Source organism: Zootoca vivipara, chromosome 12 (assembly GCF_965207765.1).
Source record: "Zootoca vivipara chromosome 12, rZooViv2.hap1.1, whole genome shotgun sequence".
In the NCBI taxonomy this organism is placed as follows: domain Eukaryota; kingdom Metazoa; phylum Chordata; class Lepidosauria; order Squamata; family Lacertidae; genus Zootoca; species Zootoca vivipara.
The window spans coordinates 52,571,267-52,596,380 of NC_142595.1; the positions used below are offsets into that span (position 1 = coordinate 52,571,267).

At 51.9% G+C, this 25,114-nt stretch overlaps 2 protein-coding genes across 2 annotated transcripts in view; both read right to left on the minus strand.

Annotated features, from left to right (window-relative positions):
- Positions 1-7,524: 7,524 nt before the first annotated feature.
- On the minus strand, positions 7,525-12,124 carry SAP25 (Sin3A associated protein 25). The gene is made up of 7 exons (XM_088655785.1): positions 11,949-12,124; positions 11,284-11,364; positions 10,594-10,700; positions 9,958-10,085; positions 8,873-9,011; positions 8,085-8,185; positions 7,525-7,832 (listed from the first exon to the last, which is right to left on the minus strand). Exons 1-7 carry the CDS (start codon positions 12,122-12,124, stop codon positions 7,590-7,592), a joined length of 975 nt encoding a protein of 324 aa, XP_088511911.1. The 3' UTR covers positions 7,525-7,589.
- A 6,877-nt stretch (positions 12,125-19,001) lies between these two features.
- CAMTA2 (calmodulin binding transcription activator 2) overlaps positions 19,002-25,114 on the minus strand; it is a 46,529-nt gene continuing 40,416 nt past the window's right edge. The window contains exons 20-22 of the mRNA XM_060281952.2: positions 23,547-23,773; positions 20,495-20,569; positions 19,002-20,002 (exon numbers count right to left, since the gene is read on the minus strand). Of these exons, the coding sequence (XP_060137935.1) occupies positions 19,936-20,002; positions 20,495-20,569; positions 23,547-23,773 (369 nt within the window). The 3' untranslated portion in view covers positions 19,002-19,935. The remainder of the gene's footprint in view (positions 20,003-20,494; positions 20,570-23,546; positions 23,774-25,114) is intronic.

Consider the following 25,114-nt stretch of genomic DNA (forward strand, 5'->3'; position numbering starts at 1 on the left):
GGTGGGTTACCTGATCCCCCAGGAAGGGGGGAAGCCAGAGATCTGGGAAATGGGAGATGAGGGGAGGAGAAGGGAGCCGGGTCCAGGGACCTGTGGAAACGGCCCCCTCCAGCTGCCGTCACGCAGGGGGCAGGGAGGGCAGGAAATAGGGTTAAGGTCCCAGAGGGAGCGTGCAGACTTTCAAGTCACACAGGAGTCTTCTCCAAGCGCGGCCTTCTGCCTTATCCACCGCAGGCTATTTATTTGCTTCCTAATTTTTTACACTCACTTGATTGTAGGAAGAAAAAAACCCACGAACAGACCTCAAAGCAGTTCACGGAAAAGATAAAAGCAGTAAAATTATAACGGCCATTTAAGACTTTTTGAAAGTTCACAAGAGACTAAGAAACAGGCTGGATGGAACTTGCGCCAGTTTTCTAAGCATCTGGGTTGGCATGTCTAAACCCAAAACGGACTCTGGCGGGTGCAGAGAAGTGTAGAGTGAAGGCGCCTGCCTGGTGTCATGAGGCAGGGAGTTCCAAAGTTCAGGTGCTGCCACAGTAAGCGGTCAATTCTTACAAGTGCAGAACGGGCATTGTGTGGCACCCGTGGTAGCGCCAATTCTGCCAATTAGGCAATCGTGGGGTCAGACGATCTCACAGGTAAGCTTGTCCCAAGTTGCTAACGGCTTTATATACTAACAGCAAAGCCTTGAACTTGGAACTTGTTTCCAGCCCTACACCCAAGCCAGTTTTGCCAACCTGGTGCCCTCCAGATGTTTTGGGTGATGGGAGCCATCGGCAAAGCTGTGCTTGCTGGGAGATGGGAGTCCCAAACATCTGGAAAGCACCCGGCTTTCTGCAGAGCAATTTTCCAACCTGGGCTTCTTTAAAAAAATAAAAAAATAAAAATTTGACGGACTCCCTGGAACATGGTGGGCTCTCCATCAGAGGTTTCTAAATACAGCTGGCATGGGGATTCTGTAGTTTGGCACCCATTTTAGATGAGCCTGGGGGGGTCCCTTCTGCTTCTGTGGTTCAATTTTTTTGAAATATTGTGACTGAAATTTTTCAGGGGGGAAATGAAGTGGAAAGGAAAGGAAAAGATTATCCAATTCCAAAATACACAAATGAAGGGGGAAAGTCACCATAAGCTCCGTTTCGGATGCTCGGGGGTGCTTCTGAGCACGTGCAAAGTGCAATTCTCTGGGCTGTCACCTAGTACGTGCTCCTAGGCATGTTTCCTGCCCCCCTTGCTTAAAAAACAAAAACACCCAAGCGTTTTATTTCTGGCTCCTCCGAGACGGCTGCTAATAAGCAGGCCTTTGTACACGGCTGGCTGCAAACATGGGGTTGCCATCTTTCCGCTGTGAAGCAGCCAAGTCTGCGCCGTAACGTTTGACGGGGCATTTTCTGTGCCCGAAATGCAAACAGTTGACTCTGCTGGTGATGCCCAGCATAGAGGCAGCCTTAAACCCAAAAGCAGCAAGGGATGGGGAAACGGGACATTTTGGGTTGTATCATGCCAAAATGGGTTCCGTCTGGTTGGAGGAGGTTTCGGAAAGAGCAACTCAAAAGGATGGAGGGGGGAGTTTTGGAGAGTCTGTGGCAACATGATAAAAGTTTAGGAAATCATGCCTGGCACAGAGAAAGAGGGTAAGGTTTTTCCTCACTCCCTTCATATCACTAGTACAACATTCAGTGACGCTGAATGTTGGGAGATTCAGGATGGAAGTCGTCCTCCACGCAATGCATAGTTCAGGGACGTCCAACTCCCAATAGACTGCGATCTACTCACAGTATTAAAAAACTCAAACTGGCAGTGATCTACCCATTGTCATAAAAAAATCTAGCAGTGATCTACCCAAGGTTTTTGAGCTTTCTTGGGAAGCAAGAGTTGTTTAGCTTTTGCAGGAAGCCAAAGTTGTGGAGCTTTTTGGAGAACGGCAATGTTGTGGAGCTTTTTTTAGAAAGCCAAAGTTGTTGTTTTGCTTTTTTTTTTTTTTTGCTTCTTCTAAGAAATCATAGAATCATAGAGTTGGAAGAGACCACAAGGGCCATCCAGTCCAACCCCCTGCCAAGCAGGAAACACCATCAAAGCATTCTTGACATATGCATGTCAAGCCTCTGCTTAAAGACCTCCAAAGAAGGAGACTCCACCACACTCCTTGGTAGCAAATTCCACTGCCAAACAGCTCTTACTGTCAGGAAGTTCTTCCTAATGTTGAGGTGGAATCTTCTTTCTTGTAAGATCACTGGGAGATCGCTGGGGGGGCCAGAGATCAAGCAGGATCTACCAGGAACACCCCGTGATCTACCAGTAGACCACGATCTACCTGTTGGACATGCCTGGCATAGTTGAACTGTGGAACTCCCTGCCACAGGAGGCAGCGATGGCCACCAACCAGCCATGGTGGCTATTCTGTGACTCCAGGGGTAGAGGCCGCAATAATTATGAATCCCGGTTGTCTGAAACCGCGCAGGGGGGGAGGGGAGTGTCGCTCTTGCGAGCAGATCCTGCTTGCTGGTTTTCCGCAGGCAACCCACAGTGGCTGAACAGAACAGGAAGCTGGACTTGATGTGCCCTTGGCCTGATCCTGCGGGACCTTCTTAGGAGCACCAAAATGTCACAAGCTTTTGAGTGCAAGAGGGCTCTTTCTCAGACAGGGTGTTCTGTGTAGGACAGGCAAGCATCACAAAAACTCCACAACCACTTAAAAAAAAGAGAAAGAAACAGGACACAGATTTGTGTGAAAGGTGCTCATTTGCAGGTGAACCTCAGAGGTGTCCTTCCAAGTCTACATTTCTCTGATTCCATTAGTATCCTTTTTTTGTCATCAAAATGCCCGGTTTAACTAGAATGGCTTTAAACCCTTCCTGAGAAGTAACGTGGGAGACAGATGCTCTTCACAAGCAGGGAGCAGCCACCAAGAAGGCCCCGTTGTGGATCAACAACACCAGGACTGGAGTCCCTTTACAGTTTCAGAGTATGGAGGAACAGCTGTTTAGGTCCCAGCAATGGGTTAATTGGGGGTCCAACCCCACAGATGTCGGCAGTTTGAATCCCCTCTACGGGGTGAGATCCCGTTGCTTGGTCCCTGTTCCTGCCCACCTAGCAGTTCAAAAGCACGTCAAAGTGCAAGTAGATAAATAGGTACCGCTCTGGCGGGAAGGTAAACTGTGTTTCCGTGCGCTGCTCTGGTTCGCTAGAAGCGGCTTTGTCATGCTGGGCACATGACGCGGACAAACTCTCTGCGGACAAACGCCGGGTCCCTCGGCCTGTAAAGCGAGGTGGGCACCGCAACCCCAGAGTCATCCGCGACTGGACTTAACTGCCAGGGGTCCTTTACCTTTACCCTAAGAAATCCCGCAAAGAAAAAACAATCTTGGGAGCTGTAGTTCAAGGGGTGCTGAGAACTGCAGCTCTGCAAGGGGGGGGAAGAAATTCAGTCCCCAGGTCTGAGCTGCAGAAATCCTCCAACAACCAATTCAATGCTGCCCCCTGCTGGCCACCACCCCATATCGCCTCCTGTGGGATTTATGCCTCCCCATTAGAAATTTTGTAGGGTTTGTGTGACCATTCAGGGCAGGGGGGCTCATTTTGATAAAGCCTGGGGTTTTTTGTTTTTGTTGCCGGGGTTGATGGCTTGCCCTGTACCATCACAGTGATGTGTGCTGCCATTATTTTTTAATCACCTAAGGACAAAGGAGGAACGCCCTACCCTCACAAGATGCCCCTCAGAACCTAGGAATCAAGGATAGACTGCCTCTAGCGCTGGAGGCTCCATAAGGTCACCCGAAGAGCTGTGCTGCTGGATCAGGCCATAGTGGGCCCATCATAGGAGCAGACTCCGAGGGGCTGCGGTCCCAATAAAGTATTTGCGGGGTCCAGGCCCCCTCTAAAAACTCAACAACTTTGATTTTGATTTTCAAAAAACTCAACACAATTCCTGGCTGTGCCCATGCCCAGGCCTCTCAATATTTTATTCAAGTTGGCACCCCTGGGGCCCAGCTAACCTGGCGGCGTGTTCTCACATTGGCCAACCAAGTGGGAAACTTGCCAGCAGGATCCGGGTGCAAGAGCAGCACTCTACCGCGTTCAGAAGCTTTGCTGCCTCTAAAGCAGTAGCTACCCCAGCCACTAGCCATCGAGGCACGTGCAGAGTGCCTCTCCAATGCCCACCCACCCTTGATATTTCAGGACTGGGGTTTTTCCAGGGCACAGCCTAAGCCCCAGGTGTCCCCCCAAGGGCTTGGCACGAGGAGGGCTGGGATAAATGTGGGGGGGGGGATATTTCTCTTTTCCCCTCCTCTTTATGCTGTCCTCCCGGGTCGCCTGGCAACAGTGGCATGGTGGTTCTGGAACCAGGATCAGAACCAAGGAGTTTTGCGTCCTCCTGGGCGAGACAATGGCTCTGTGGACCTTGGGCCTTCTGATGAACAGTAGCTTGTGGGGCATCAGTGGGGTGCAGAGACCCCGGTGGTACTACGGGGGAATGGACTTCCCGTTCGGAGTGACTTTAGCCAGCTCCCCGAAGATGCTCGGCTTCCCCTTCAACCCTCAGCCGCTGCTTAACTACTGCTACTGGGTCGTCCTCAGCGTTTTAGCCATTATTACCATCTCTGCGGTTGTCCACTTCACCAAACAATTTCTCCGGGCCCATAAGGTATTTTGGGGGGAGGGTTATTTGGGGGGGGCAGAGAGAGAGAGAGAAGGTAGAAACTAGGCACGCAGCCCCTGGAGAGTCTCCTCCTCTCCAGTTTTTTTTTTTTTTTGGCAAGCAATCGGAGACTGTGCCTGTGTGAAGCCCAGCTCTGCTCCGCCCTTTGTATGCCTCTTCTGGTACTGGGAAACCCCAAAAAGAGGGGAGCTTGTTGTAGCGGAAGCAGGAGGAGAGACCCGTGACACCTTTAGGCCCCAGACAGAATTGTTCCTCTTCAACCAGGCCTTGGGCTGATGGACACCTGTTTAAATGTGTTATTGGCTGTGCTGCTTGTTTCTTATTTTTACCATGTATTTTTTTGGGGGGGGGGTTATATCACGAACCACCCCGAGATCCGCAGATGAAGGGCAGTTTTTAAATTTCAATAAATAACAACGCCAAGCAAGACTGGTGGTTCAGCAGCATCTAGCAGGCCAAAGGTTCCGCACACCTATTGCCTTGTACTGACAAAACTGGAGAGGGACAGAGGCAGGCAGTGTGGTGTAGTGGTTACGGACCTGGAATAGGACCTAGGAGACCAGGGTTCTAACCCCCACTTGGAAATTTGCTGGGGGTGTGTGTGGAGGTGGTAGCCCTGGGCTGTCTCTTTTACCCACACCATGGAGGAACTGGCGCGGGGCTGTGGAACTCCCTGCCTCATGATTCTCAGGTGCCTTGGAAACCGCTTTCTGCCTCCCTTTCTCCTCCTGAGGGTCATTCCACCAATAAAGGGAGAAAGCAAGAGGTTACTCAATGCTCTCTTTCTCTTCCCCCCCCCAAACTCCCCGATTCGCAGAAGCAAGAGAAAAGGGAGCCGTCTCAGCAAGGAGACCCTGAAGAGAAGGCTCTGGTTGAGGTGCTGCACCTGTTGGATGCCGTGATGGAGACCCTGTGGCACCACCAGGTCCGTCTGGAGAGGAGGCAGAGGCCAGTCAAGGCTTCCAGCTGAGCTGGGAGGGGGAGAGAGAGAGAGAGAACTGGAATAAAACAGACGCGAAAACGACCCTCTGTTGGTAGCCCGGGAATTATTGGGCGGGGGTTCGCTTTGGGTTCCATTTTGTCCCCTTGTGGCCTAGAGAGGAGGACTCAGACCCCCTTTGCCCTGCTCTGTGTCCTGCTCTCTTCCACCAAAGAAGCCAGCCCATTATATACGACCTGCACGGGCCGGCAGCAGCAACTTCGCCCTCCTCCGCAGGGCTCCACGTAGGCCATGTTTCCCCAGCTCCACCCAGAGAGGCTCTCAAGAATTTGGAGCTGGGGAACGTCTGCATGCGAATCGGGTGCTTCCCTCCACAGCTCAATACTTCCTGCACTGACCGGCAGCAGCCGTCCCCCGCCCCCGCAACCTGGAAATGCCTCTGGAGACTGGACCTGGGGAACATGAGGGTGGCCCTTAAAGGCTGATGCAGGACTCCAAATCCCATCGGCCCCAGCCAGCTTGACCCCTGGTCCTTCACACAGCTCAAACTGCGGAACTCCCTCCTGCAGGAGGCAAGAATGCCCACTGCCCTGGGGGGATTAAAAGAGGACTGGGCAAAAACCAGGCGGGGAGGAGAGACTGCGATCGGAGGCTCTGCTCTTTCCCCAAGGTCAAAGGCAGTAAATGCTCCTGAGCAGAGTTTCTGGGAACTGCAGGAAGGAGACAGGGACCTCGAGTTCGAATCCTGAATTTGGGTTTTTCAGAGGCTCCTTGCCGGCCACTGTGGGAACAGGAGACTGGACTACATAGGCCCCTTTGGCCTGATCATGACTGACCCCACCCCAGGAATTAAATCCTTGCCCAGCCTAGGAGACGGGGTGTGGGGTTCAACCCTTGATATCTCAGAGGCCTCCCTAGACTCAAAATTAAGTTTGCAGGCAGACAGGGAATCAGGTCAACTTCACTTTATTCCCCACCCCATGAAAGGCAACAATCCCCCAGTTGCGTATAAATGGGCAAAAACAAACCCCAAACGAACACACATGCAAAACCTCAAAACACAGAACAACTTTTAAACAAGTATATCCCAAAATCCTTCCACTAGAGGCAAAAGAGTCCTAGCAGGGCAAATGAGAAGAGTCGTTTGCTATCTTTTCAAATGAAGAATCTCTCAAGGAACCCAACAGACCCTTTTTCCCCTTTGACGTTGCGTAACCTGCCCCACCTAAAACCTGGGGCTCTCCAGCAGTTTTGGACTACAACTCCCAACAGCGCCCAGCTGATGGGAGTTGTAGTTCGAAGCAGCTGGAGGGCACAAAGGCTGCACTTTATCCTCCTTTGAGGGCAAGCCCAATAAACGACGGGCTTCCCACTTCATTTCTCCAACTGAAGGGGCAGTTGTCGTCCATACGCAGCCACTGGGTTCCAGGCTGGAGGAGGCTGCTCTAACCATTGGCCTCGCTCCCCTAGCCCATGTGGCTGCTGCCTAAATGTCTTCCGGTGAGCAGAGCCAAAGCCTGCCCCAAACCTGCGTCCGCCAGGTGCCTTAGACTACAACTCCCATATCCAGGATGGAGGGGAGGGGGCGTTGGGAGTTGTAGCGCAGAGCAGCTGGAAGGGGACAGATCCCAGAAGACAGACTGAGGAATTAAATTATCCTCCCACCCCACACCAAAAAAACAAAAAGGAAAAAACATTGTCACGCCAGGATCCTGGGTGCGATTTTAGCCCCCCACAAAAAGAGCATTTTCCTAGCGCAAAACCCTTTCCCGCAACGTTTTGTCACGTTATGAAAGAGAGAGAGAGAGAAAAGGCACTTGGGGGTGGCTGAGTCAGGAGGGGCAGGCTGTGTCCCCCCCAAGAACTCACTGTCCAATGGAGGGGTTTAGCAGCACCGGGCCAGAAAGACGGGAGGAGAGGCAGGAATCTCCTTTTCACAAATGCACCTGCCTTCCGGAACCTGCAGCGCTGCGACACCTCGTTGCGGCTCTATGGCAGCATCCCGGAGCTCTCCATTTCCCTGAGCCCCTCCGCTTCTCCTGGCAAGCAAGGGGAGGGCCGGCACTTGCCAGGATCCTGGCCGGCGCTGTCTGGGAGTTCCATGAGAGCGGAGACCGCCTTGCACTCCAGCTCAGAGAGCCACTGGGTGCGGGGGCCGGCCCTGCGAGGCGGGGAAGCTCTGCAGACAGACATGATGGGCGCTGGGGTCTCCAGGGTCAGGCTGCGGAGGACCTGGAAGAAAAGGGAGCAAGGCATATGGTGTGGGGGGGGGGCAAGCGGAGGCACCCTCCGGAACTCCCTGCTGCAGGACTGTTAACGCACCACAAAGGCTAAATTAATAATAATAATAATGTGAGTTTTAACTAATGGAACTCCCTGCCACATGATTCTTGTTCCTACATTGAAATGCGCAATTTTTCAAAAGCTTTTGTTGTTGCATCCGCCCACCCAAGCTTCCGGGCGTGTGAAGGAAAGGCCACTTACTTCCTGGGTGGAGACTGAAAGACAGTTGTAGATCCGATGTCCGGGGGGCATCGTTGGGTCGGTGTAGTAGAAACCGCTGCAGTCCACGGGGGGCAGAGGCGCTTCAAAGGGAGAAAGGGGAGACGCAGGCAGAAGGTGAGATGGGCCGACGCCGGATCTGGTGGGAAATGTGGCCCCCAGAAGTCGCTGGACTACAAATCCTATCATCCACGACAACTGGACTAAGCTGACTCGGGAGGATGGGAGTTGTTGTCCGTTCAGCATCTGGGGACGCAAGGTTGAAGGACTCTGCACGGGAGCAGTCTGCTCCAACCTCGAGTCGCCGGATGACGTCGGAATACAACTCCCATCACCTGTGACCGCTGATCCTCGCTGGCTAGGTGCAATATGGGTGCTGTAGTCCAGCATAAGAGCAGCTTGCTGGATCAGAGAAATGATCCACCTGGTTAGTAGCCATCAAAAGCCCTCTCCTCCTCCATGAGTTTGCCAGATCCTCTTTCAAAGCTACCTGGCTCCTGTGGGAGGGAGTTCCACAGATTAACTGTACATTAGAAGGATTTTCTTCTATCTGTCCTGAATCTTCCAACTTCCCTGGAAGTCCATGAGTTCTAGTTTTACGAGGGAGCTCTAGTTTTCCCCATCGTTTTGCAAACACTAAAAATCCCCCCATTCCCGCTGCAACCTTTCCTCATAGGGGAGTCCCTCCGTCATTTAGGCAACAGCAGGAAGCCCCTCTCCAGCCCACAGAGAGAGAGCAGACTCCACTCTGTCTTCCCCCTGCTGCTTACTGGCTTTGGGTTCGAGTTCTGAAGGCGAGGCGCCTTGGTCTGCAGCTGCAGCTGGGGAGGAGCGGCTGCAGGTGGAGACAGCGGTGTAGAACGACTGGAAAGAAGGGTGGGAGAGTGTCCGGGAGCAGCACCTGGTCGCCTGCCGGGGGAGACATCAAGCAGAGATTAGTGTGACCCCCCCTACACACATAAACGCACACAGCCATGTTCAACGCCCCAAACCCTGGCAGGGGGCTGGACTGGATGACCCCTGGTGGTCCCTTCCCAACTTTACGATTCTACGACCTTGGAAAGGGGACTCTCTTTCATTGGAGGTTTTTGAGCAGAGGATAGACAGCCACCTGCGCCAGGGATTTTTTTAGCTGCGATTCCTGCGTTGCAGGGGGGTTGGGCTAGATGACCTTTGGGAATCCCTCCCAATTCTACGATTCTCTGATTCTGTGAAAATCCGGCAGCCATGGGCGTGGTTATGAGCTATAAGCAATGAAGGGGGGGAAGGGATACAATCCAAAGGACCTTTGGACAACCTGCCATCGAAGAGATATTTAGCAGAGGATAGGTCAACCTTCCCAAAACTGCGGCCCTCCAGATGTGTTGAGACCCAGCGCCCATGCCCTGCCAACCAGCACAGCTGGACACCCATGAGATCCATCATAGAGCTGGGCTGCCCTTTAGGGGCAGTTGGGAGTTGTAGTTTCCAGCAGCTGCAGAGCGCCAGGTCAAAGGTTGGCCGATATATGCAATTATACGCCATTGGCAAATAAAGGCAGAAAGTCAGCCCAGGGGCAGCAGGTATAACGACACCTCCCAGTAAAATGTTTGCAGCGATTTATTCATGGCAGGGGGTTGGTCTAGAGGACCCTTGAGGTCCCCCCTTGAGGTGCCATTCTATGTTCCGTGGAAAAGGCAGGAGCTGAGCCGAGAGGCCTCCAAATCAGTTTGGCCCTGGCGCACGTGAGAGAGGGTGTTTGAGCATGTGCAGAGCGTTTTGGGGGGGGAGAGTCAAGTGCACCCCACCTCTAAAGAAATAACAAAAGCCCCCAACTCCCTCGGGACTGAAGCCCCACCCCAAACCCCAAACGCACCTGCTGTGTAGGCCAATTTCTTACGCAGATGGCTTTTGTATCCTGCACCCAGTGGGAGAGGGGGATTTCCCAAGGCGGGGCCTCTCTGCCCCAAGGTTTGCGGTCCACCCTGCAGCGGCTCCTGAGCCCTGTAAAAACGCCCGTTCAAGAAATAAAAGTGACAGGCACATAGAAAAATTAGTTTCAGGAAAGAGCGAGAGAAGCTATGGGACAGAAACATCCGAAGTCCCATGCGGCATGGAGAGGATGGGCAGAGAAAAGCTTTCCTCCTCCCATAACACCAGAACTTGGGGGCGCCTGATGAGGCTGAAGATTCGGGGCGGATAAAAGAAAGGTCTTCATCAAACTGCGGAACTCCCTGCCACAGGATGCAGAGATGGGCACCGACCGGGATGGCTGCAAAGCAGATTCTGCCCGCCTGCACTGCAAGGGGGCCCTACAGTTCTAGGACTCGATGAACCTGGCACCGTGCAGATGGTTTGGGGGGATGGCAACATCTGGAGGGCAGGTTGGCCAGGGCTGCGCTACAGCTGCCAGCCCCACAGGATTCAAGGACCTCCGAAGCAAGTGCAGAAGTTTCTCCCCGTCACCTGGAGCCCCGTCCCAACCCCTCTGACGCCCTCCCCTCCGACTCACCTGACGAACGCCGCTCTTGCAAGGCGTACGGGGCGAAAAGGCGTCGGCGGCAGCGGTGGGATCCCGGGATCCCTTTGGGCAGGAAGCAAGAGGCCGGATCCTGACCCCTGTGGAAGTTTTGGGCAGGTTGGGTCCAGTTCTTGGAAAGAGGAAGGGGCAGCCGCCCTCCGCCCTCCCTCCTTGGCGTCCTCGCAAAAAAAAAACCCCTAAGCCCTCTTGGCAAGTTGAGGAATTGCTCTGTTAAATGACTATAACCCCAAATCAATTATCTATCTGTCCCATTTATAGACCCATGAGCTGACATGGTTCTTTCCCTCCATCGTTTACCCTCACAACAACCCTGTGAGGAAGCAGGTGAGGCTGGGAGGTGGTGACTGGCCCCTCAAGTGACTAAATGGGGATTCGAACCCGGGTCTCTCCCAGGTCCTGGACCCTAACCACTAGGCCATGCTGGGTTTGGGGTAATGGAACAGGGCACCCAGGCCTGGCGCAGATTAAAAAACAACACACAATTTTAAAAGAAAGGGATATTTAAAAGCCTCACTGAGTTGTTGTTGTTGTTGGTTTTTTTACACAACACCAGTGAGTGGCCTAGTGGTTAGAGCGCAGGATCGGGACCTTGGGGAGACCAGGGTTCAAATCTCCCCACTAGGCCATGGACCTGTGTTCCTGCCCCTCAACCTGCCCTACCTCACAGGGTTGTCAGGAATTAAATGAAGACTAGGGCCCTGGAGAAGCCAGGCTTCCCATTCCTCGCCACGTCGGAAGCTCCTGGGAAGAGGGGGGGGGGAATTATGTCGGTTTATAAATGTGATCAGTGCTTTTTTTCTGGGGAGACGCGGGGGTACGCATACCCCTAAACATTTTGTGAATCTTTGTACTTTTGTCCATTTACTGTATTTATTTTCCCCAATTTGAACGATAAAACAGTGATTTTCTCAAGTCAAAGTGAGAGCACACCTAAACATTATTTTTTTTATTTTTTTCTTGAAAAAAGCACTGAATGTAATAAATAATTAGGAATGTGGCCTCTGACTCCAGTTATGCGCAATTCGCAGCCAGGACCCTTCAGGGTTCAACGTGGCCGGCACCCAACAGCACTCTCCGAAAGGGCGCTGCGTTTTGTAGGGGGAGATATAATTGTATTTGAAGCACACGCAGATGTAAGACGCTCTGTTTATGATTCCCACCCAACTCTGCTTCCCCAAAAGCCCCCTCTTGGTGACTCCCTATTAATTCCACACCTGGGGAGGGCCAGCCAGGCCCTCTCGCAGTCCCTGCCCCAGAGAGATTACAAAGCCCAAACAACAGAATCAAAAGAAGTCCCATTCCGCAGGCCCCAAAGCCTCACTCACCCTTCCCCGAACTCCTGGGTTTCTTCGCCGTGGGAATCGTCGCTGGTGCTGCCGTCTGAGCTGGAGTCACTATCTCCCTCCTCCTCTTCATCGTCTTCATCTTCCTCCTCTTCATCATCCTCCTCTTCCTCCTCTGTGTCCCAGAGCTCATGCCGGGGGTCGGAGCCGTCAAACATTTCTTGCAAAGTCCTGGCTTGGAGGGCAGCAGAAAAGGAAAACCTGTTGGTCTTTCTCAGCCAGGAGACCAGGCAGTGGCCCCACTTGCTGGGGGGCAGGGAGGTGGGGTGCGAGCCAGGAGCCAAGCTGACCCTCCTCCAGGGTGGGGCAGGGACCCCCCTTTTTAATGATAACAACAATTTTATTATTAACAACTATTATTTATGTTGTTGTTGTTGTTGTTTATTTATATATTTATTGAATTTTTTTTACAAAAAAGAATAAAGCACAAAAAAGCACAATAGAAAAATCAAGTATAAAAAGAAAAGAAAAAATAAAAGAAAAAATAAAAGTAATAAGCCTAAACAGTATCTTATTACAATCTTATTTCCGACTTCCCCATCCCTCCCTTCCCGAGTCTATTCCAGCTTTCACTATATTAAACATAATAATTATATAATTTTCAAACAATCTTAACTTTAACTATTTCTATTAATTTCCCTTAGCCTTTAATTTCCCCCCTAAAAAGATATATCTTTTCCTGATTTCAAATTCTATCGCATCTCTTATCTTAGTCCTGAATCCCACCCCCTCCCTCCCCCAGGTAACAGTTTCCCCATTTCCCCAACCAGCTTCTTTGTACTGTCCAATTTCAAGCCTTTTAATCCATCCATTTATTTACCTTTTATACCTTTCTCACCCCACACCCTCTCTTAACCATTCCCAGCCACCCCATTCACCCCTTTTTTTTGCAAGGCTTGGATAGCCCCAAACTGAGAAGGGGGCAGCTTTGTGGGGCCTCAACCAGCCTCCTAAAAAAAAAGACCCACCTCTTCTCTCTGCCTGGAAGGAGGGCTTCCATCAGGGGGTCAAGGGAGCGCCCTATATAGGAGGCAGTGTGGGGCGTGTGGGTGGGGGAGCCCTGCCCCTCTGAGCTGCCCTTTTTGCCACGGGGCATCGTCTTCAGCTACTTAGAGAGGAAATCTCATTCCTGGCCTGAAAGAGGACTTATCTCTTTCTTCTTTGTGTTTTCAACCCCACCCAAGGAGGAAGAGGGACATTTGGGGCAGGACTGATCCTGGATTTGGGTGGGTGCCCTGGGGCTTGATCCTGCTGCTTGCTATGCTCCTAGGCTGTGGGTGGGGGTGGGGGGCAGGGGGATGCTCAATTCTCCAGGAAAATAAAATTTAAAAAACCCCCGGCCCTTTGGGGATGAGAATTGCAGCCGCCCACAAGCAAAGCTTTATTTTCTGCAAAGCTTCTCCCTCTTTCTAAATATTATATAGACCTGCTTTTAACAGATTTGTCATTGGGGTGGGGTTTTTTTAAATTAAAAAAATAATCATCTCACCCGTCAATCGGATTGAGAAGGCAGCTAATACATCAGTGATCACAGAATCGAGGAATTGCAGAGTTGGAAGGGACGCCCCCCCCTGCAATGCAGGACTCTTTTTTCCCCTATGTGAGACTCGAACCCACAGCCTTAAGGATTAAGAGCCTCATGCTCTACTGACAGAGCTATCCCTAGGATGCTGATGATGATCATAACAAGATATTTAGATATTTAAACATTGGGGGGGGGGGGTTAAAAGGCTGAGTCTGGCCTCCAGGGTTTGAATCCCCAACTCAGCCATAAAACTCACTGGATTTGACCTTGGGGGGGGGCGGCCCTCCCTGCTTCTCATCCTAACCTACCTCACAAGGTTGTTGTGGGGGAATTCAGCAGGAAGTGGGGATAAGCAGGCAGGTGACCCTACAGCCCTGTGGAGAGAAAAGTATGTAAATTCAATAAATACACCCATAAAACAAAAAAATAAATTGTTGGTGCAAACCAATTCCCCTCTGGCCAAACCCCAGAGAACGCAAGAGGTTTCTCAAGGCAGGATGTGACCTCCTTAGGCGCTGCACAGCTTGGCTTGACCAGAGCCGGGGGGGGGGCTCCTCTAACCAGACATTGGTAATTTGGGGAGGGGGCACGGAAAAGCCAGACGGCAGGCCAAGGACCCCCCCCCTTGGGGACACCACACCTGTAGGATGGGACAGGGGGACGTTCTTTTTCTAAGGTACTTAGAACTGAAAGCATTAAAACATCCCTTCTGTTGCAAAAGAAAGAAAGTTAAGTGTTTATGGAATTATTCAATTTAATAAATATTTAAGCCTACAGTGAATTCGCAAAATAACAGGCCCTTTTTCCATTAGGGGGAGAGTGGGGGGGGTCACTAAAAGAGAGTGAATAATGCATTGTTTTCTAAACCGCCCCCCCCTTAAAATCACAAAGAGCCTCTGAAATAATAACAATAATTCAAGGGAAAAGGAGGCTCTGCTTGAGCAAAAGTTGGAAGCCCCCCCCCCCTTGACCAGCTTCTTCAACTCACACCTCTCCCACTTCCAGGTTCTTCTGCTTCTTCCTTCCACAGCCGAGAACCTTCTCAATTTTTAAATGCAGTGAATTAGGAGCAAAGTGGGCTCAGCTGGGCCCGACTCAGGGAGCAAATTTCTCCTGCTTGCAACACTTTTGCAGACACCCAGCCTGGCTTTAAAAAAAACCCTCCTCAAAAGTGGGTGGGGTGGGGTGGGCAGTTCCTACATTACAGATCCCTTTTGCTGTCTCTCCCCACCCCCCATGCCCCAGAGCTCAATTATATTATTTGTGTATTTCAAATGCTAAACACGTTGGCAGAACAGGAAACTCGCTTATCTCAAGGTTGCGGGTTCAAAGCCAGGCTCTGCATTGTAGGGGGTTGGACTAGATGACCCTGGGTGCCCCTTACAACTCCACAATTCTGTCTTTCTATGATGCTATGAATCTGGCTCCTCAGAGGCTATCTGCATGACATGATGGACTAGAGCCTTGTTCGTTACATTTATTTACAGGAAGGTCCTCCCCATTACCATGCCTGCTTTAAAAATACAAAAATATTCTTTACATATCGTTTTTTTCCCTTTTCTTTTAAGAAATAAAAACCATTTATCTGCATTCTGACCATCACAGCCTCCTAGGCATGTGTACTCAGAAGCAATAACTGCTTTGGTTTTGTATTTATGTACTGTGTTGATATTTGTGGTCCTTTGCCCTGTGGTCTTTTGACGAAGGGGGGTGTACTACTTACTACATAATGAAAATGAATGAAAATGAGTTCTTCTGGGTTCAAAAGGGCTTAGCTCTGTAGTAATCTGAGAGTATTGTCTGGAAAGAGACCAGGTCATCTTTAATTGCTCCCCAGGGGTGCGAAGGGGGTGGTGGAAAGGTCTGCTATCCAGTGATTATCCCCCATTTGTCAAGGAGGTGGCAAAACTCAAGTCTCACACCCTTCAAAGGGCTGCAGTCTCAAAGGCATTCACAAGGGAATAAACCCCCCATAAACTCTGGGGATCATCCTTATATGTTTTTGCAACTTGAGAGGGTTCGGAGGCTGCAGCAAACTGAAGGAGACCATAAGAACATAGAATCATCAGATTGCAGAGTCAGAAGGGACCCTGGGGGTCATCTAGCCCAACCCCCTCTGCCTTAGTGGTGGGGGGTGACGACACGGTCCCCGCTTCTCTATCTCTCATTTCTACCTGGTCTGGAAGGGCAGCAGGGCCTGGACCATCTCCCACCTGGGATACGAGACTCTTAATCTCAGAGTTGTGGGTTCAAGCCCCACGTTGGGTGAAATATCCCTGCATGGCAGGTACAATTCTATTGTACCTTTCTTCTGAAGGTACCTAGAGACCATCCGGCTGCAAGCCCTGGTCTTTGCTTCTCTCTCTGGCTTACAGTTGCCAGGTCAGGAGCATATCAGACCCTGAGGTTTCAGGGCCCAAACCTCAGGCCTAGGGGCGGCTCTGTGGTGATGTCACAGGGGAGGCTACCTGGTGATGTCCCTGGGCCATCTCTGGAGATGGAGGTTAATTGGGAGAAGGGCAGATTCCCCCAGAGTGTCTGTGCTGCGCTTTTGCAGCTGGGCTGAAGCTTGCAGAAAGCTACATACGCCGTCTTCTTAATAATTTTGCTGCTATTTAAGGCCCTTCTCTCAGTCCTGCCACCCGCACAGGCCCACTTGGTGGGGACACACAAGGCAGGGCCTTCTTGGTGGTGGTTGCTCCAGCAAACTCTCTCCGTAGAGAAGCCCGACTGGCTCCCTCCTTGCTGTCCTTCTGCCGGCAAATGAAGACCTCCATATTTCAACAGATCTTAGGGAACTGACTGCTTTCAATGGAAGGCTGGGCCGTGTTCATTGCACCTGTATGTTTTAATAGATTGTATACTAGGACGAGATGGCTGGACAGTGTTCTCGAAGCTACGAACATGAGTCTGACCAAACTGTGGGAGGAAGTGGAAGACAGGAGTGCCTGGCGAGCTCTGGTCCATGGGGTCACGGAGAGTCGGACACGACTAAACGACTAAACAACAACAATACTAGTGTTAGATTATTATTATTTTTAATTGTTACTTCCCCTCTCCCATGTTTTAGCTGTTTCTATTTCAGAGATACGATATGTGGAAGACACCCTCTCCAAGTTGCTAATGGAATCCTGACACCCCTGGCGGATGGCTTTAAAAGAGGATCAGACAAACCCTACTAGTCTCAATGGCTATGTTCTACCTAAGAAGATCAGAAGAGGCCGGCAGCTGGATCAGGCCAAAGGGGACCCGTCCAGGCCAGCATTGTGAGTCTGTCTCATCTGTTTTCATCTAGGTGGGTGTGTCCCCCTGCCTCTGGTGGGAGGGAGTTCCATAGTTTAACTCTGGACCGCATCAAGGAGGACTTTTATTTTCTCTGCAAGGGATGTGGGTGGCGCTGTGGTCTAAACCACTGAGCCTCTTGGGCTTCCCCGGTTCGAATCCCCGCGAGGTGAGCTCCTGTTGCTCGGTCCCTGCCCCTGCCAACCTAGCAGTTCGAAAGCATCCCAGTGCAAGTAGATAAATAGGTACCGCTCTGGCGGGAAGGTAAACAGCGCTTCTGTGTGCTCCGGCACTCGTCACGGTGTTCCATTGCGCCAAAAGCGATTTAGTCCTGCTGGCTGCATGACCCAGAAAGCTGTCCGTGGACAAAGGCCGGCTCCCTCAGCTTGAAGTGAGATGAACGTCGCAACCCCATAGTTGCCTTTGACTGGACTTAATCGACCAGAGGTCCTTTACCTTTTGACCTTTTATTTTCTCTGCCCAACATGCAACTTCATTGGGATTCACGGGCTTCCTGCATTGCAGGGGGTTCGACTTGATGTCCCTGCAGGTACAGACCTACCATCCTGGGAAGTCCACAAGTTCTACCCTTATCCCCCCAAAAGCACTATTTTTTCCCTCCGTCTTCCTCTGTCTTCTGCAAACCAGTGGCTGGGAATCACAAGGAGGGAGAGTTCCTGCTGTTGTTTCTGGGCCCTTGCAATTTGAGGTTCCCTTGGGGGCATCTGTCTGGCCACTGCAAAACCAGGATGCTGGCCAAGACAGGCCATTGCACCATAGTTGCCAACTCCCGAACACCCACAAAATCCCCCACAAATTTCAGGGGCACCCACGGCCCTGGGGCACCCACAGCCCTGGGGCCACGTTGGCACTCCTGCCCTGAGCCTCAGGACCCAGGCAGCCTCTTGGGAGGTTCACGCCCACTGCCTGGAGTCCCAAACGCATTTCCCTTCTGCAGGATGATAACATTGTGTGAATGAATGAGGCTGTAATGAGACTGGGATGGGCTCAATGGCCTTTCAGAGATCTCTTTAAGATCAAAAGATGCAGGATTTGCATTGGCAGGCTGAGAAGTGAGGCTTATCAGCTCAGCTGTTGCCTTTTGTAGATAGGCAAGGAAGGTGACCCCCCTTGTTGCTACCTGGGCCAGGTGCAGGTTTTAGAGCAGGGGGCAGCAAACTTTTTCAGCAGGGGGCCGGTCCACTGTCCCTCAGACCTTGTGGCGGGCCGGACTATATCTTGAAAAATAAGAATGAACAAATTCCTGTGCCCCACGAATAACCCAGAGATGCATTTTAATAAAAGGACACATTCTTCTCATGTAAAAACACGCTGATTCCTGGACCGTCTGCGGGCTGGATTGAGAAGGCGATTGGGCCGCATCCGGCCCACGGGCCTTACGTTGCCTACCCATGTTTGAGAGTCATATTATGCTCATCCTGTGTGTGAGAGAATAAAAAGAACCCAAAATATCACAGCTGTGATTCCTGCGCTGCGGGGTCCCTTCCCACTTTGCAATTCCGCAATGACAAAAACTCACTCGGCATATGCTCAGAGGCAGCTCTGGAAGGTCCGATTTGCAACCCTGGTGCTAAAACTAGGCAGAGCTGTGCCCCTGAGTGTAATAAATCGAGCCCAGCATTGCTGCAGGACAAGCTCCTTCCCCCCCAGATCAGTTGGTGTTGATAACGGCAAAGTAGCAGGTTCGATCCTCATATGGGACAAGGATTTCCAATTAATTACACTCACTCACTCACACACACTTTTTTTTTTGGCGGTTTAATGTAAATTTGTACAAACAAATGAAAACTCATGCAAAAAACTGTAGAAATGACAGGTGGAAGGGGGAGGGGGAAGCGATAGGGTGGGCGGGGCTTAAATACACGATGGCGGTGGGCGTGGCTCTGAAATTAAAACCCATGCACCTCCCTCCCTCCCCCCTCCCCCCTCGAAGCAAAGATGCTGCCTTCACATTTTAAATAGATTCTGAAGTATAGATTTCTTCTTTTTTTGTCCATATGTTACAAATATTTACAGGAGGGGAGGCCAAGGGGTGGGGTGGGGGTTGGAGATAGAGGGTGAGGGGGCTGCGGGGGTGGGGAGGGAGGGAAGGAAGTAGAGAGGGACCCCGTGAGATCCACCAGCTCGGCCCCGGAGAGGCTAGATATGTACACTTGTGAAGAAGGAAGATGTACACAGGAGAAAGTGGGCCGGCTTTTTTTGAGGGGGAGGGGGGAGATTCAAAAGTGCATTGCAGGAGAGAGGGTGGGAGTGAGAGTAAGAAGTGGGGGGCTTCTTCCATAAGGACCCTCTGTAAGCAGGGGACATGCGGCCCCTTGGAGAGGCGAAGGGGCATCGGAGCTCAGTGGGTAGAACAGCTGCTTGGCATGCAGAAGGTTCAATCCCCAACAGCACCTCCGGGAAGGGCTGGGAGGGATTCCCTCTCTGGCTTGTGGGAGAGCCGCTGCTGCTGCTGCCAGTCAGTGCAGGCAATACTGAACTAGCTGGGCCAATGGGAAGTGCCCTCGTGGCTCATTGGCAGAGCAACTGCCTTGCATGCAGAAGGAGCCAGGTTCGGCTCCTGGCAGCAACTCCCGAGTGAGGAGCCTGAAATCCCCGAGAGCCGCTGTTGCCGGTCAGTGTAGGCTATACTGAGCTGGATGGGCCAATGCTTTGACCTGGAGGAGGGCGGCTGCAGCACCTTGCTTCGCGTGCAGAAGGTCCCGGGTCCAATCTGGCAACTCCAAGCAGGGCTGTCTGGAACCCTGAAGGTGACGCTGCCGGCCAGTGCAGGCAATACTGAGCTGAGTGGCGCCCAGGCCTGCGCACTCAGGGCTTGGAGGAGGAGGGTTCAGCCGCCTGCGCCTCCCCCCAAACCAAACCTTGGCTAATCTGCCCCTGCCCCACACGTGGGGGTAAGAGGGGGGAGGGAAGCGGGGCGAAGACTTGGCACCGGTGTAAGGCGAAGCGTGGGGGGGGGCGGAGGGTGGGGGGAGAGGCACTGCTGGGGCCTCAGTGCTCCCAAAGGGGCAAGGGAGGGAGAAGGAGTTTGTGTCCCCCCCCACTCAGCCAGTCTCTATTGCACAGTCCTGCCCCAGCTGCTCCTTCTTCGCCTGGGCTTAAGACTCTCCTTCTCAGGCCGTCGGGCTCAGGGTGGGGGGGCTAAGTGGCCAGGCCACGCTTCTGTGAGGGCCCCTCCAGCTCCTCTCGCTGCTTGAGCTCCTTCATCCTGCAAGGAGAGATGGAGGGGGGAGGGCAAGCGTGAGAAGAGTTCCTCCGCATGGCAGCGGGTTGGGCTAGATGACCCTCGGGGTCCCTTCCGACTCCCACCATTCTTCCCACACGGCTGATCCGGATGCTGGGAGGGTGGCCCTGTCAGCATACGACACCATTGCTGCTCAGAGATCTGCTCTGGCAGCCAATTTGCTTCAGAGCCGAGTTCGAGGTGTCGCTGTTAGTCTATAAAGCCTTTTAACAACTCAGGAAATTGTGAAACACAATTCTATTATTTCTCTGCAAACAGGAGAAATGCTATTGCCACCAGATCCTGTTTGACAACACCGCATTTTGCAGAATCTTGTATCACATTAAAAAAAATTAAAAATTACTACTGCACTGCTGTGTTTAAAGAAGAGCAGGACAGTCCACCCAAAGACTCTTAAGCCCCCTAAGCCTGCCACCTCCATGCTAGCTCTCCTCTGCTCCCATCCTTCCACCTCACCTGTGTCGGCAACGTCGCAGGAACCGCATTATCTTCCGAGCTGCCTGGTCTTGCTTCTTGGTTAGGAACGTTCCTCTGTTTGGGGGGGGGGGAGAGAGAAAGAGAGAGCCGTGCATTGGGAGGGGTCCTGGGGTTCAAGGGAGCAAACATGTACTCAGCAACAGTGCATATGAAAAGGGGACCCAGCCGTCTCGCTGGACCCCAGGCTGACCGTGAGCCCACTGTGTGATGCAGCAGCAACAAAAGCGAAGGCAGCTAACACACTCGGAGATCAAGGGAAGTCATATTACTGCGCTCTTCTTCTCCCCACCGGGAGTCCTGTGTCCGGTTCTGGGCACCCCAGTTGAAGAAAGAGATGGACACAGGCTGGAACAGGGGTCGGCAAAGTTTACTCCACTGGAGATCCCTCCATGGGCTGGATCGTGCGCGATTTCCGGTGTCTGTGTCTGCGCAGACACAATTTCAGACATCTGCGCAGATGCGATTTCCGGCACTGCGGAAGCAAATCCCTGCGCCACGCTGTGCCGGTTTAGCGCAGTGCGCAGGGACTTGCTGAGCAGGCGGCTCGGTTCAGGGGCGGCTCGTGGGCTGGTTAAATGACCCCCGTGGGCCACGGGCCTTAGGTTGCTGACCCCTGGGCTGGAAGGTAGGCAGAGGAGGGCGACCAAGATGATGAAGGGTCTGGAAGCCGAGCCTGATGAGGAACGGTTGAAGGAGGTGCGTATGACTGAGAGGAGACATGACATGGAAGAGGCAGGAGATTCTGGCTAAGCATTAGGGGAAACTTTCCTTTCCCCATATGAACTGACCCATCAGATTCTGCAATCACCACCCGATGCCTTTCTTTGTGTGCCCCCTTCACGAGAGGTCTGGAGGCCGGCAACACGAGAACGGGGCCTTTTCTGCGGTGGCTCTCCATTTGTGGGATGCCCTCCCCAGGGAGGCCCGCCTGGCGCCTTCCTTACATATCTTTAGGTGGCATATGAAATGTTACTCTACAACCAGACCTTTGGGCAGATTAACATTCTATGGCCTTTAAAATGTGTTTGCCGGGGGTGTGTGGGTGTGTGGATTATTAAGGGCAGAATAGAAATTAAAAACAAACTACCAGCAAGATAATCTATATATATAAAAAGTAGGCATTTCGCGCGCGGAGGTCACAGCCTTTCTCCGTAACTGCTGAACCGTAATGTAACAAATTTGGCCACAACATTCCATGCCCATCAGGGAGGGATCTGCCATAATTCCCCCCCAAAAAACCCCACACCTTTCACACCTAAAATAATGATTAAACAGAAAAAAGTGGCGCCCAAATTAGACGTCACCACCAGAAGCCCTGAAAACTCCAGCAGCATCCAATAGAAAGGCAGATCGCACCCTGCTGCCTCTGAAGCTGCGCTGCCAGATGACATCACAAAATTCCACAGCAACCAACTGAAAACAGTCCTTTTGCAGCAACAAGGCCCAGCTTTTTCAATAGGCCGCAGCATTGCCAAGCAGGGAAAACTGAGTAGGCCATTCAGTAGGCCACAGGGAAAAACAAACAGAAGAGGGCCTTTCACATGGGTGGGGGGCACAGGGATGAGGCACAACAAAGGGAGGGGGGAACACATAGCCATGGGGGGAAAGTAGGAGCCTGAGTCAGCGAAAGCAGTGGGAGGTGGGGACATTTTCAGGAACACATGCAGGTGGGGGAGTCTTATTTTTGAAACTTACAGTAGGGGAGTCAGGGTTGGGACAGGGCAGGTGAGGGGTCTCTGAAGGGAGACTCTGAAGGTCAGTTTAACAGAAAAGGGTCCATTTAACACAAAAACCCACAGCAACGCGTGGCCAGGCCAGCTAGTAAATAAATAGAATAGAAATGTAAGACTAGGACAGATCCCCTGCTTGGCCTTCGGTCAGCTGGCAGGAAAGGGCAGTCACGAGCCATTCATCCCACAGGCTCAGAGGAGGGGTGGTTTGGTCCTCCCCCAAGAGGCAGAAGACTAGCCAAGTTTCCAGTCCCTAGAGAGCAGCGGGGAAAAGGCCGCACGGTCAAGCCCAGAGAGGGTGGGAGGGAAGGAGAGGAATGACCTCACAGCATCTAAAATTACTACTCCCTCTCAGCCGGGGCAGATAATATCACACTTGGTTCTGGCAGGGAGCCAGCCGGAGAGGCCGGCTGCTGCAAGGATGCAGGGGGACGTGAGAGGTCAGGTGGGGGCCACGGCAGAGGAGGGTGGGCTGCGGTGGCCCTTCCTGCAGTGCAGGGTTCGACTGTGGAACTCCCTCCCACAGGAGGCAGCGAGGGCCGCCAAATCAAAAGAGGATGGGGCATATCCAAGGAGGAGGAGGACAGGAGGGGGAGAGGGGCCTCCCAGCCGTAGACAAGTCCAGCCCAGCAACTGCCCCTCCCAAGGATATTTCTCAATTTGAGGCTTTTAAATGGTTTTGTACGGACTGTGATATTTTATGCATTGTGACCCACTGTTATTTTGACAGATTATAAGGTGCACATCGCCGCCCGAGACAGAGAGGTGCCAGCAAAATAAAGAGAGTTTAGCAATTGTTTTATTATTGCAATTGCCAAGAGTGAGAATCTGTCCGATTATCATTTGCGGATATTCCGAGAGTTAATTTTGTTGTGGGCTATTATATTCTGATGGATTATTGTGCCTTACTTTATTGGATGCCAGCTGTTGCTTTTAAACGTATGTTTTTTAAATGGCTTTTAAAGTATTGGATCTGATTGTTATAAGGTGTACGGCCTTTGCTGCGTGTTTTGTTGTTTCTTGGGCAGTGTAACTGCCTTGTGCATAGTCAGTGGTTTTTTCCTGGGGGGGACGCAGGGGTGCGCATACCCCGAAACGTTTTTATGAATCTACGTTTGTCCTCATTGAGGGGCAGTATTTCAATACGAGTAGGGAAATGAGTAGGCCTAGTTACGCCACCTCCGAGCGCTAGGAGTCCTGCAATGCAATGCTACAGACATTAGTTATACAAACAACCCTGCTATTTTGAATGGAGGCAGCCAACGCAGGTGCTCTCTCTCCCCCCCTCCACCACTGCCCACCTTTCTGGGGGACCCAGGCGTCCGGGCACCCACTTAATCTTCTGCTGCATGGCGGCAGAGGCCCGCCTCCCCTGCTTCAGCTTCTCGTACTCCTTGTAGCTGCGGTAGTACTGCTGGATCAGGACCGCGGCGCGGCGGCTCTGCTGGAATTTCTTCTGCTCGTAGTAGCTGCGGAACTTGCTCTGGATCAAGATGGCCGCTTGAGTCATCTTCTTATACAGAGCGTACTGACCGGAGGGAGGAAGGGAGGGAGGAAGCGGTTATTGAGGGAGCCCTGTCTCCAATCTGACACCCCTGTAAACCCGAAACGCCCCAGCCGTGCCGGATACCTCCCCACCAACCACCAGCACCTCACCCAAATCAGCACCTTTTCAACCATTGCAGCGGGTTGGGCTAGATGACCTTTGGGTCCCTCTCGACTCTATACAGTGGAACCTCGGTTTATGAACACCTCGGTTTACGAAGTTTCGGTTTACGAACGCCGTGGACCCATATGGAACGGATTAATTCACTTTCCATTACTTTCAATGGGGAAGTTCGCTTCAGTTTATGAACGCTTCAGTTTATGAACAGACTTCCGGAACCGAGGTACCACTGTAATTCTAGGATCCAGCCACATGGAATTGAGCCCACAAGGGAGTAAATTGCTTAGTGGTTTCTAACAGCGGTCGGGTGGCCACCTGCCAGGGATTCTTCTTTTGCGATTCCCGCATTGCAGGGGGTTGGACTAGATGTCCCTTGGGGGTCCCTGCCGCTCAAGAATTCAGCACAAACCGCTCTGCCCGTCCCCCTCCACGAACCATGGAGAGGAGCTTCTCCCTGGGTGCTTCTCCTTGGGTGCAGCAAGGCCGTCCATCCCCCCCCCGAACTGCCTGCACCTGTCCTGTGAGGACCTGGGAGAGCAGGGAGGACCTGGGAGAGAGGCTCCCATGGGGCGATCTTGGGCCAGCAACTACCTCTCGGCCCAGCCTACCCCGCAGGGTTGTTGTGTGGATTAAACGAGGAGGGGGGGGAGGGATGAGAACATACAGGTGGCATACAGGTGAAACTCGGAAAATTAGAATATCGTTGAAAAGTGCATTTATTTCAGTAACGCAACTTAAAAGGTGAAACCAATATATGGGATAGATGCTTGACATGCAAAGCAAGATATGTCAAGCCTTGATTTGTTGTAATTGTAATTATTTGTCTTTGGGCGGGTCAATGGAATGTAATTAATGAAATGTAATACAGTAGCAATGTTTATTTTTTGTACTGTTGTAACTATTTGTTTTATTACTGTGGAATTTCCAAAAGAAAGCATTAGTAAAAATTAAAAGAAATAGAAAAAATAATAAGTCGCATTACTAAAATAAATGCACTTTTCGACGATATTCTAATTTTCCGAGTTTCACCTGCATAAATGCAACAGATCAGTCACTTGGAAAAGGTTTCGCTGGGCTCCCCAGTGGAATGAAGGGCACCTATCCCCCTCCCCTCCAAAGCAGGGGCAGGCTCTCCCCTGCTACACACACACACACACACACACACACACACACACACGGCCCCCTCCTGTCCTGTTTTACCTT

What these genes read in the sequence shown, in the direction of transcription:
- SAP25 (XM_088655785.1), bottom strand. Translation starts at nt 12,124, where the DNA reads ATGTTTGACGGCTCCGACCCCCGGCATGAGCTCTGGGACACAGAGGAG. An exon ending in ACCCAGGAGTTCGGGGAAGG is followed by an intron (nt 11,365 to 11,948) that starts GTGAGTGAGGCT and finishes CCCTCTTCCCAG; the next exon opens with GAGCTTCCGACGTGGCGAGG. An exon ending in AGAACTCGAACCCAAAGCCA is followed by an intron (nt 8,186 to 8,872) that starts GTAAGCAGCAGG and finishes CTCCCTTTGAAG; the next exon opens with CGCCTCTGCCCCCCGTGGAC.